General features: G+C 60.4%; 1 protein-coding gene across 8 annotated transcripts; it reads right to left on the bottom strand.

Moving 5' to 3' along the window:
• Window positions 1-205: 205 nt before the first annotated feature.
• On the bottom strand, window positions 206-10,860 carry CHRD (chordin). Of its 8 annotated transcripts, none has more exons than XM_039478720.2 (23): window positions 10,333-10,860; window positions 10,036-10,139; window positions 9,461-9,590; window positions 9,129-9,257; window positions 8,938-9,037; window positions 8,748-8,835; window positions 8,246-8,387; window positions 8,003-8,143; window positions 7,839-7,921; window positions 7,615-7,762; window positions 7,348-7,454; window positions 7,128-7,247; window positions 6,409-6,565; window positions 5,863-6,083; window positions 4,990-5,103; window positions 4,385-4,660; window positions 4,205-4,298; window positions 4,036-4,092; window positions 3,666-3,769; window positions 3,110-3,212; window positions 1,276-1,430; window positions 1,029-1,131; window positions 206-678 (listed from the first exon to the last, which is right to left on the bottom strand). In XM_039478720.2, the coding sequence occupies exons 1-23, from the start codon at window positions 10,478-10,480 to the stop codon at window positions 623-625; spliced, it is 2,880 nt and encodes a 959-aa protein (XP_039334654.1). In that variant the 5' UTR covers window positions 10,481-10,860; the 3' UTR covers window positions 206-622. The 8 variants fall into 8 exon arrangements, 7 of the variants coding, with proteins under 7 accessions (XP_039334654.1, XP_039334655.1, XP_039334652.1 ...); XM_039478721.2 differs by having other exon boundaries at window positions 206-675; XM_039478718.2 differs by having other exon boundaries at window positions 212-678; window positions 7,839-8,143; window positions 10,333-10,540.
• Window positions 10,861-10,941: the final 81 nt, after the last annotated feature.

Here is a 10,941-nt window from a genome sequence, read left to right as displayed (position 1 = left end):
GAGGCTCTAGACCATCTCCAGGACCATCCCCAGCCCGCCACAGAACCCAGGTATGCTGGCCAACCCCAGCGCTATCCTCCGCCTCTCCAGGTCTCTTTCAGCTCACCAAGGCTCAGGGTTCCTCTCTCTCAGCTCCTACTCCTGCCCCTTCTCCACCGGGCCCCACTCAGGTTCCTGGACGCAAAGAGCCAAACTCATGCCCAAAGACTGAAAAAAGAAACATTTTAATAAATACAAAACTCTCCAATAATGACTCTGCTCAGCTCAGGGGCAGCAGGAGTGGAGTGTCGGGGGCCCTTCGTGCTGAGTGAGGATAAATTAAAAATCCTAACAAGCCAGTGACATTATGTACAGAAGGAAAGGGGTGGGGCTTCCAAGACAGAGGCCGAGGGTGGCAGGGCAGGAGCTGGAGTGGTCACGGCCTCCGTCTGGCCCAGCTGCCCCACAAGGGGCAGCTCCTTGTGGAGCTGTGGTTCCCAGAGGTAGCGGGGGTAGGAGAAGAGGCAGGACAGAGGAGCAAAGGCACTGGGCTTCCCATGGGAGAATGCAGGAAGGTCCTCGACGCCACCCCTTCCCCAGCTCAGGCCCCAGCCTCTTGGTCATGTGGCCTTCCGGCTGCTCCCTAAGAGCCTTCAGCTTCTTTCTCCAGCTCTGGAACAGTCCTGGTCTCTGGGGCTGCTGGAGACAGAAGGGAGGGAATGTTGGAGGAGGGGAGAGGGAGTGGAAAGGCACAGAGAGGCATGGAGAGCAGGGCAAAGCCTCCCTGCCCTGGTCCCGGAAAGGCAGTGCACACAGCTGGGGCACCTTCATCTCATTGCTTAATCCCTCTGAGCTTCAGAAATCCCATTTGTAAAGAAAAGGTAAGAAATAACAATTCCAGCAGGTAGCTGTGAGGGTGGATTGGAACGGCACTTGTGAGGCAGGCTGCCCTGCTCCTGCACGCAAGGAGTGCTCCTTTCCCTGACCAGGAGTCTCATGGGCAGTCAGCCCTCGGCTCATAGCTGCCGACCCTGGACTCCTTCACTTACGCCGCCGGAGGGCCGTGCAGTGGGAACAGCATCGACTCTCCTTCCCCGAGCCGCAGGACACTGGCAGTGAACAGTCATCCCGCTCACAGTGAGGCACCCCTGCCTGGTACAGGACAGAGCAGACACTGAGGGTCCCCCAGAGGCACTGGGACACAGTGGCCTTCAGCCTCTTCAGGGACCTCCCTGGGAAGGTCTCCCTACTCCAGACCAGGCCTCCAGTACCCACAAGCCTCTGCTCCCCACTTACCCCACATCTGCAGGTGATACAGCTCATCTCTCCAAAAGGGGGCACTGATGGGTGCCAGCTCTGGCTCTCTGGGAACCACTGCCCAGCAAAACGGCAGCCCCGGGGCCCATCAGCCTGCATGGGGTCCCCCAGCTGAAGGTGGGCCCCTGACCCCACTGTTGAGAGGAAAAGAGAAAGAGTCAGCCCAGGCAGGCCAACCAGGTTTTATGAGTATTCTCTTGGAATCCCCAGTATCTAGCAGTTTCTGGCACTTAGTAGATGATAAATTTGGATGGGTGGGTGGACAGATGGATGGATGGATGGATGCATTGATGGGTGGATGGATAGAGGGGTGGATGGATAGATGAATGGATGGATGGATGGATGTGGATGGATGGATGGAGGGATAGATGGATGCATCAGTGAATGGATGGATGCGTGGAAGCATGGATGGATGGATGGATGGATGGATGGATGGATGGATAGATGAATGGAAGGATGGATGGATGTGGATGGATGGATGGATGGAGGGATAGATGGATGCATCAATGAATGGATGGATGCGTGGAAGCATGGATGGATGGATGGATGGATGGATGGATGGATGGATGCATCCATGAGTGGATAGATGGATGGTTGGATGGATGGATGGATATATGGATGCATCAATGGATGGATGGATGAATGGAAGGCTGGATGGATGGGTGGGTGGATGGATAGATGGATGCATCCATGGGTGGGTGGGTGGGTGGATGGATGGATAGATGCATCGATGGGTGGATGGGATAGATGGATGGATGGATGGATGGATGGATGCATCAATGGATGGTTAGATGAATGGATGGATGGATGCATCAATGGGGGATGGATGGATGGATGGATGCATCAATGGGTAGATGGATGGTTGCACTGATAGGTGGATAGATGGATGGGTGGATGGATAGATGAATGGATGGATGCATTGATGGGTGGGTGGATGGATGGATGGGTGGATGGAAAGATGAATGAATGGATGGATACATCAATGCGTGGATGGACGGATGCATCAATGGGTGGATGGATGGATGCATTGATGGGTGGATAGATGGATGGGTGGATGGATAGATGAATGGATGGATGCATCGATGGGTGGATGGATGGATGGATGATAGATGGATGGATGGATCGATCAATGGATGGATGGGTGGATGGATGGATGGATGCATCAATGGGTGGATGGATGGGTGCATCGATGGGTGGATAGATGGATAGATGGATGGATGCATCAGTGAGTGGGTGGATGGATGGATGCATTGATGGGTAGATGGGTGGATGAATAGATGGATGCATCGATGGGTGGATGGATGAATGAATGGATGGATGGATGCATCGAAGGGTAGATGAATAGATGAATGAATGGATGGATGGATGCATCAATGGGTGGATGGATGGATGCGTTGATGGGTGGATAGATGGATGAGTGGATGGATAGATGAATGGATGAATGGATGGATGCATCAATGGGTAGCTGGATGGATGCACTGATGGGTGGATAGATAGATGGGTAGATGGATAGATGAATGGATGGATGGATGCATCAATGGGTGGGTGGTTGGGTGGATGGATGGATGGATGGATGGATGGATGGATGGATAGATGGATGAATGAATGGAGAAGGAATCAGAACCCATCATTCCCACTGTATATGAATTCCCAGAGTATATGACACTCTTCCCACTGCATTCAGAGTGCTGGCTCCAGGCTAGGCACAGAGCAGTGCTCAGTAAATACACAACTAGCGAGCACCCTCCCCTCACCCAGAACAAGGCCTGCCTCAACCCAAAGGTGAGGCTCAGTGCCCAGCCACCTCTCTCACCTGGACACTGTTTGCAGCAGTCGGTGGGGTTGACACGGACAGGCTGGGCACAGGCCAGCCGGGGACACTGTACCTTCTCACAGTGTACCTCTCCAGTGCCCCCCTGTAAGGATCCATTGAGCAAAGAGTGTCAGGAAGCAGGGCACATAAGCTTCCTGCCTGCTCCCTCTCCTGTTCCACACCTCAGTGTAGTCTCTCTGTGGCCTTTCACTCAGAGGCCCAGGCTTGCTTTATAGACCTAAACTCTGCTCCTCATCGGAACCCTGCAAGGTAGCTGCCATCACATCTGCTTACAGGAGAGGAAAGTGAGGCTCAGGGACAGAGGATGCCTAGGGTCACTGGAGCTAGTTAGCTGGCATAGCCAGAATCCACACCCAGGTCAGCCCCATCCCTTTTCCCACGGGAAGCCAACTCTCAAAGCGCCAGGGCCTTTTCTCATGTTGTTTTGATCCTTGAGCCCTCCTCACCAAGGATGGGCCTTCCTCACCTGGCAGCCCCTCCCCATCTCTGCAGACCCCGCTGGGTTATGGCACCAGAGGAGATTGGGTGGCCATACCTTGCAGGTGCAGACAGCACACTTAATTAAGCCAAAGGGGGGCACAACAGGGTGCCACCGCGTACCCGCTGCCCGCCAGCTCCGGTCACCATCAAAATAGCAGCCTGGTGGGGAACAGGGCCCAGCAGCCATTAGTATGAGCTCATCAGCTTGGCCCACAACCAAGGCTTGGGCCTCAGGCCACCCCCACATGAGCCTAAGCCAAGGGCCCACTTGGGGGCCAGTCACAGTAATGAGTCCCGTCAGGCGTCGCTTGGAACCTGTGCCCCTCAGGCCACCCCCTACATACTCTCCCCTTCTTGTCCCCCTCCTGGTTCAACCTAATGGTTCCTCTGAGGCCCCCACCCCTGCACGCACCCTTCCAGCTCACCCTCTCCCGGGTCCCGACTCCTCGGCAGCCCTGGCAGGTCTCCGACATCTTGTTTCTCTGTGGAGCCAAAGAAATGGTGAAAGCAGAGGGTGACCACCCTCCTTCCCTGCCCAGAGGACTGATCTGCGCTGGGCAGACTACTCCCTCCACGCCCCTGCAGGAAACTCACCAGGGCACACAGGGCAGCAGCGGTCGGGAGCCTGCACTGGGTGTGGACAGCTGGGCGGTGGGCACACCACCGGGTCACAGATCACCGTTCGTCTCTGCAGAGAGGGGCGGAGGCACTGATGGGGGTGCCCAGGCCCCTTGCCCCACATCCCAGGACCCAGTGTGCCCTTCCAGGACCTACCTGGCAGGTGCAGAGTGAGCAGAGCGGGTCATAGTTGGGTGCCCAGCGAGCCCCGTGGGGGCGCTGCTGCCCCTCGAAGAAGCATGTGTTGGAGTCTCGGGGACGCCCAGGACCACCAGGTTTGGCAGGCGCTAGGGCTGGGGGACCAGGCACCGCGGGCAGTGCAGCAGCGGCTGCATCTGGAGCCCCCGGTGCCCGCACCCCCTCCGCCCCGGTCACCTCCACAGCCGCCTCCAAGCGCAGGCCGCCCACCTCGCATTGGTTGGCAATGTGCACCTGGGAGAAGAGGCCCATTGAGGCAGCGCCAGGGCTCCCCCTCGCGTCTTCACCGGCACCAGCAGTGGCCAGACAGCAGGAGACACCTCTGACCCCTGAGTACTGCGGCGGCCCAGGAGGATGCCCTTAGCTCCACAGCCATCTTGGCTGCCAGGATAGGGTGCTGCACTGCCAGCCTCCTCAAGTCGCTTGTCTGTCTTCATCTTCCCCACCAGCCGGCGGGTGTGATACGACCACCCCCAGGACTCAGAGACAGCAAGTGACTAGTGCAAGGGCACACAGTGCTCCCCAACTGCGCGCCCTCCCCGCTGCCCCCGCTGCCCACCTACCTGCCCTTGGAGCTCCCCTCTGGGGCTGCCCTTGGTGGTGATCAGCAGGGAGGCTGTGCCTTGTGCCAGCTGCCGCAGCAGCTCCGGCTCCAGATCCTTCACCACGCCCTGGGCCTGCAGGCAAAGAGGATAATGGTTGGAAACAGGGCGCTTTAGGACTGAGCCCATTGTCTCCAATTCACAGATGAAGAAACAGATCCAGGGAGGGTAAATAAAGTCTGCAGGGTAGCAAAGCCCATTGGCAATAGAGTGGAGTCAGAAGCCAGGTCTCTCTGCCTCCAAGTCCATGAGAACTCACCCACTTGAAGGGGCTTAGTCCAACCCACCTACCCCTCTGAGGTCAAGGACATTACATATTATCCAAGACATCCCGCCAAAGAGAGACATAGAAAGGACAATGAATAATGAAAAGCCGAGTCAGGGTCATGCCCAGGTCTATGTGACTCCTAGGCCCATGCCAGCTCTTTTTTTTTGATGGAGTTTTGCTCTTGTCACCCAGGCTGGAGTGCAATGGTGCAATCTCAGCTCACTGCAACCTCCGCCTCTCAGGTTCAAGTGATTCTCTTGCCTCAGCCTCCCAAGTAGCTGGAATTACAGGCGCATGCCACCACACCCAGCTCATTTTGTATTTTTAGTAGAGATGGGGTTTCTCCATGTTGGTCAGGCTGGTCTTGAACTTCCGACCTCAGGTGATCCGCCTGCCTTGGCCTCCCAAAGTGCTGGGATTACAGCCATGAGCCACCGTGCCCAGTCCATGCCAGCTCTTCTATACCAGGCTGACTGCTTTCTGCTTTGCCCCACCACAGGCCCACAGAGCCCTTCAAACTAAAATGCAGAAATGTTCCAAGCTGCTGCCTACCATCCCATCCTTACCTCTGGGCCATAGAATCCCTTCAGCAGCCGCCGGGGCCCTGGTGTTCCAGGAGGCCCAAGGAGGTGGGCAGTGACAGTGCCTTGTTCTGAGCCACCAAGTCCAGCCAGCAGCACTTCATAGTGCAGGTGACAGTGGGTATCCAGGGAGAGCCAGGCGTGCCCTGCTGCCTGGCTCTTCACAGGGGGTAGCACCAGGGCTCCTGCTAGGGGCACGGGGAGCACTGGGTCCAGACAGAGAAGAGATGACAGGTGAGAAGGTGGCCTCGGGCAAGGCCTCAAACCCAGCATTCCCCAGCTCCCTAGCACAGATTCCATGAGCTGGAAGACACTGGCCACAGGTCCAGAGCCTGGGGTGCAGCAAGTTTTAGACCCTTGCACCTCAGCAACAGGAAGAGTCTGCCAGCAGTGCCACCCTATATGTCCCCACCTTCAGATGGCAACCAGAGCTTAGGCACAAAGAAAGATACACCAGGCTCTGGCTATCTGCCACCATCCCTCGAATCTCCTAGGAAACCAAAGGGCAGACAGACCTCTAAGGGCACTCACTATCCTGGCGGGCGCTATGCCCACTGTAGGGCAGGGCAGCCACGTGCCCCCGAAGCTCTCCGTCCGGGAAGTCCTTGGTGCCCACGTTCAGGAAGAGCTCGTTCTGCAGCAGCATATGAGCCCCTCGGGCACCCAATCCAGGGCAGATACCCACGGCCTTGGGGGTAGGGAGGAACAGGCCTTCCTCAGTCTCACACGAGCCTTGGCCCGCTTTGTGCCCCCGCCCCACCCATACACGCTGCCGCACACCAGAAACACAGGAGAAGCACCTGGCAGGTCCAGTTTCAAGGACTCCCCTGCCACTTCCTAGCTATGTGACAACCTTGGAGAGTTACTTAACTTCTCCAAGCCTTCACTTCCTCATCTACAAAACGGGGATTGTAAAAGCCAAAATACGTAAGGCCAGCAGTGCAGCGACCAGCACGTGGAAAGGCCCTGTGAGCACGCGCTGCTGTTGCATTTACTACTGCGTGGTCTACGGCACGGTTCTCCAGGTCTGACGCCTCCCACCTGGTCGTGAGCTTGCTGAGCACAGGGGCCACGTCCGATTTCCTTTGTACTTTAGTCCCTAGACTAGGGCTCACTAAAAATGTGAAATGAATGAATGAGTGAGAGAGTGGGAGAACCATGAATGCGTGGATGACACTAAGCACCCCCGCCCATCCCACCTGGCTTCCTAGAGCTCATGCACTGGACCCTGGAGCGCCCGGAGCCCTCACCGTGTGCCCTCCGGTCTGGAGTCCAGCCATGTGGCACAGCACGGTGCGCTGATTCCTCCGCTGAGGCTTGGTCTCCAGTGTGATGGCCACCACCTCGCTGCTGGTCCCTACCACTTGCACCTGATAGGCAAGGTTGAGGAGGGCAAAGTGGAGAGGGAGTAAGGGCCTGGGGCCTGTCCTGCTGCCCCTCCCACCATCTTCTGTAGCCCCTGACACTTACCTGGTAGATCAGGGAGCCATTTCCTAGCAGCGTGAGGCTGGCTGAGCCGGCAGCACCCGTCTGGACTGGGACCAGGGCATCAGCCCCACAAAGGACACTTTGCAAGGCTACGGAGGGGCAAGAGACAGTTGAGGCTAGGCTTACTCCATGGCTGCTTACACCCCCAGTCCTCAGGATCACTCCCATGCCCACTTTGGCCCCTCCCTGGCATGTGTCTGTGCCTCTCAGTTGTACACGCCCAGGGCACCAGGCCCCACCCTGCCTCACCGTCGCAGCTCTTCCTGGCAGCAATGTGCCCGCTGATGCGCAGCCCTGGCCTGCCTGCCCTCTCCAGGGCCATCTGCAGCTCCCCCAGCACCAACCAGTCCATCTCCTGGACTGTCAGGGTGGGCAGTACCTCAGCAAAGCCTGGGTCCTGGGGACAGAGCAGGGTTGATGGGCAATAGCAAGAGGCCAAAGCAAGTGGTGGCCAGAGCCAGGTCCCCACTCACCTGGGCTGAGACATTGGCCTGAAGCTCTCGCAGTAGCTGCCCCTGGTGTAGAATCTGGAGCCTCAAGGGAACCTGGGTTCGTCCTGCAAGGCCGCATATGTGGGCCTTTCTGAGACAGGTGCTCTCCCTAACCTTCTCACGTGTTTTGCCCCCATCCCACTTACCCCCACTCCTGGGTTCCAGCAGCCCTCGGAAGAGCAGCAAAAAATGCAAGGAGTCCTCTGTGTCACTGAGAGTGAGCAGAGTGATGCCCCCTACGCCCTGCTGTGGGGGGCCTTCTACAGTGAGGATGGCACTGAAGGTCTCTGGGGAAGGGAGGATGACGAGAGCCTGTCAGAAACCTCCCTCCCCTTTCCTGGGGACAGAGAAGACTCAGAGCTCCACACCCGGGGCTCTGTGCTCCCTACCTGCAGCCAGAGCTCGGTGCCGGAGGAGAGGCCCCCAGACCTCCCCTGAAGGGTGAGTGAGTGTCACAAGTGCCACATGCAGCTGTTCCGCCCTAAGGAGCCGCAGAGACAACCGAGGCACTGCCCGCCACACCCCACAGACCTGGAGCAGAGACAAGAGGGCCCTCTGCTCAGACACTGTGCAGGCTAGGCCAGTTAGCAGGCCCAGGCCTGGTGAAAAAGGAACATGGGAAGGAGCCTCCAGGGTGCCCTAGGAAGCTTAGGAAAGAACCCTGGAGCCAGATGCTTGGGTTCCAGTTCTGGCTGCATCACTTACTAGCTGTGTACTTCAACGAATCCCACCCTCCTACTGAGCCTCAGTACCCCCGTCTGTAAAATGGGCATCATCTTGTCAGTGCCTTCCTCCCACTGGGTTGTGGCGAGGACCACAGGAGGCAATGCGGAGCATGCTCTCGGCACAGCGCCCAGACTAGACCAGTGCTCACAAATGGCATCATCTCACCAGGCCATCTTGGGTGGGGGCTGCAGGGTGCTCAAACAGGACACTGCCGTTGGAGTCTGAGAAGCGGACCCTGGTGGGGCGGTCCAGCCTGGGAATGAGAGGTCGGGTGAGGCCCGTCAGAGCCGAAAGCAGCTCCTCCCAGCTCTCCCGGTTTCCCTCCCGGCCGGCAGCTGACCCCCTCCTTGCTCACCGCCTGTAGGAGATGGAGAAGCGGAGGCTAGAGCGCAGCAGCGAGACTCGGGCTCGTGCTACCGCCTGCGACCTTGGCCCTGTCAGCAGCGCCACGAAGTCTGGGACCGGAGGAAGATGACCTGAGCACTGTCAAACGCTGCTTTGGTGGCCCAACCTCAACCACAACCCCAATGTCCGCCAGCCCCCTACCTGTGTGGCCGTCACCACGGGCCCGCTCCTCAGTGCCTGGCTCTCCGCGGTCGCTGTAACTGCGATGCTCCGGGTCCCGCGGATACTCGAAGGACAGGCCGCTGGGCTGCCGCTCCGAACTGCTGCGCTCTGCGGAGAGGTGAAGGGGGGGTTCGGGGGTTGGAGGGGGAAGTCGGGGGATGGAGGGGGGTTCAGGGGGTGGGGCGAGAGGGGAACATGGCTTCAGCGGGCCCGTGGTAAAGGCCAGTCTACCGCCCCATCCAAGTGGCCTGGGACCTAGTACCTAGGTACCGAGGCGCGCAGCCCTCCCCGCAGGGCGAAGCAAGCTTTACCCTGGGGGCAGGTCTGGCAGCAGTGTCCCGGCAGCTGGCGCGGCTGCCCACAGGCCAGGGTCGGGCATTCTGGTTTGATGTTCTTGCAGCTGACCCTGCCAGGGCCCCTGGTACGGCGACCCCACTGAGGCTGCTCCCGGAAAAGGCGGGAAAACCAAGTGAGTGCAAGAGGCCAGCTGGTGAGACCCCCGGGCAAGGATGTCCCGCAGAGTCCGCCAGCTCTGCCACTTGCAAGCTTCGTGACCGTGCACAAGCTGCTTCACCTCTCTGGGCCTCATGGTCCCTGTCTGGAAAATGGGAATAATAATACTGCCTATCTAGGAAATCTGCCAGCGGAGTTAGGTGAGCAGGGAAAGAAAGGCAGTTGGCACAGAGCCTCGCGCAGGGTGGGCGATCAGTCACAGTCAGCACCTAAGACTTGAAGGGGCCAATTCCCCTTCCTCCACCAGAAACCGCCCCCCAACCTCTGCCGACTCGCCTCCTCCTCAGCAGCTCCGAATCCACTCCCACGCCCCGCGCACCCCGGGGCTCCCCAGCCGCCCGCCAGGGCCAGGCTGGCTGCGGGGTGCACTCACCGCCTCGCAGGCGCACAGCACGCAGCGCATCACCCCGAAGGGCTCCCCCAGGTCCGGGTGCCACGTCTCGTCCAAGGCATAGACCTTCCCGCCGAAGGAGCAGCCTGCGGGGACGGGCTTGGCTGGCGGCCGCTGCCCGGCTCGCTCCGTGTGCCGCCCCGGGGGCTGCCCACGGGTCCCGGGTCCCGGGCGCCGCGCCCCTCGGCCCCCGCCCACCCTCCGGGCCGCCCGCCGCGCCGAGCCACCTGCGCCCCGAGCCCGACTTCCCGCCCGCGCCTCCCCCGGGCGCCCACCTACCTGCCGCTCCCCGGACGGGCAGCGGCTCCTTCTCGGAACGAATGGGCAGCGCGGGGGCATCGGGCCCCGCGCCGCGGGCTGGCTGGGAGCCGAGCAGCAGCAGCCCGAGGAGCAGCAGCGGGGCCGGCGGGCCCGGGAGGCTCGGCATGACGCGAACGGGACAGCTGGGGAGGCGGGAGGGAGGAGGGCGCGAGCGGGCGGAGGGAGGGAGGCGGAGGGCGGAGGGCGGAGGGCGGAGGGCCGGGCCGGGGGCGGTGCGGCGGGAGGGGGCCGGGGCCGGGGCCGGGGCCGGGGCAGTGCCGCGAGGGGCTCGTCGGGCGGCCGCAGAGTCGGCGCCGGGCCGGGCGGGGCGGGAGGAGCGGCCGGGAGGAGCACGGGCAGGCGGGCGGGGGCTGACCCGGGCCGTACGCGGCTCTACTGCCCCGGGCGCCGGCTCCGGCCCGTTTTATGCCTCGCGCCCGACGCCCCGGCCGGGGGCCTCCTTCTCAGCAAACGGGGCGGCGGCGGCGGCTCGGCGAGGGGCCGGACTGAGCCCGGGGGGTCCGGCCCAGCGGCGGCGGCCCGGATCGCGGGTGGGGGAGGGGAGGGAGGGGCTGGGACCGGGCAGGG

The sequence above is a fragment of the Saimiri boliviensis genome, chromosome 8 (assembly GCF_048565385.1).
Source record: "Saimiri boliviensis isolate mSaiBol1 chromosome 8, mSaiBol1.pri, whole genome shotgun sequence".
In the NCBI taxonomy this organism is placed as follows: domain Eukaryota; kingdom Metazoa; phylum Chordata; class Mammalia; order Primates; family Cebidae; genus Saimiri; species Saimiri boliviensis.
This window is presented reverse-complemented; position numbering and strand designations above follow the sequence as displayed.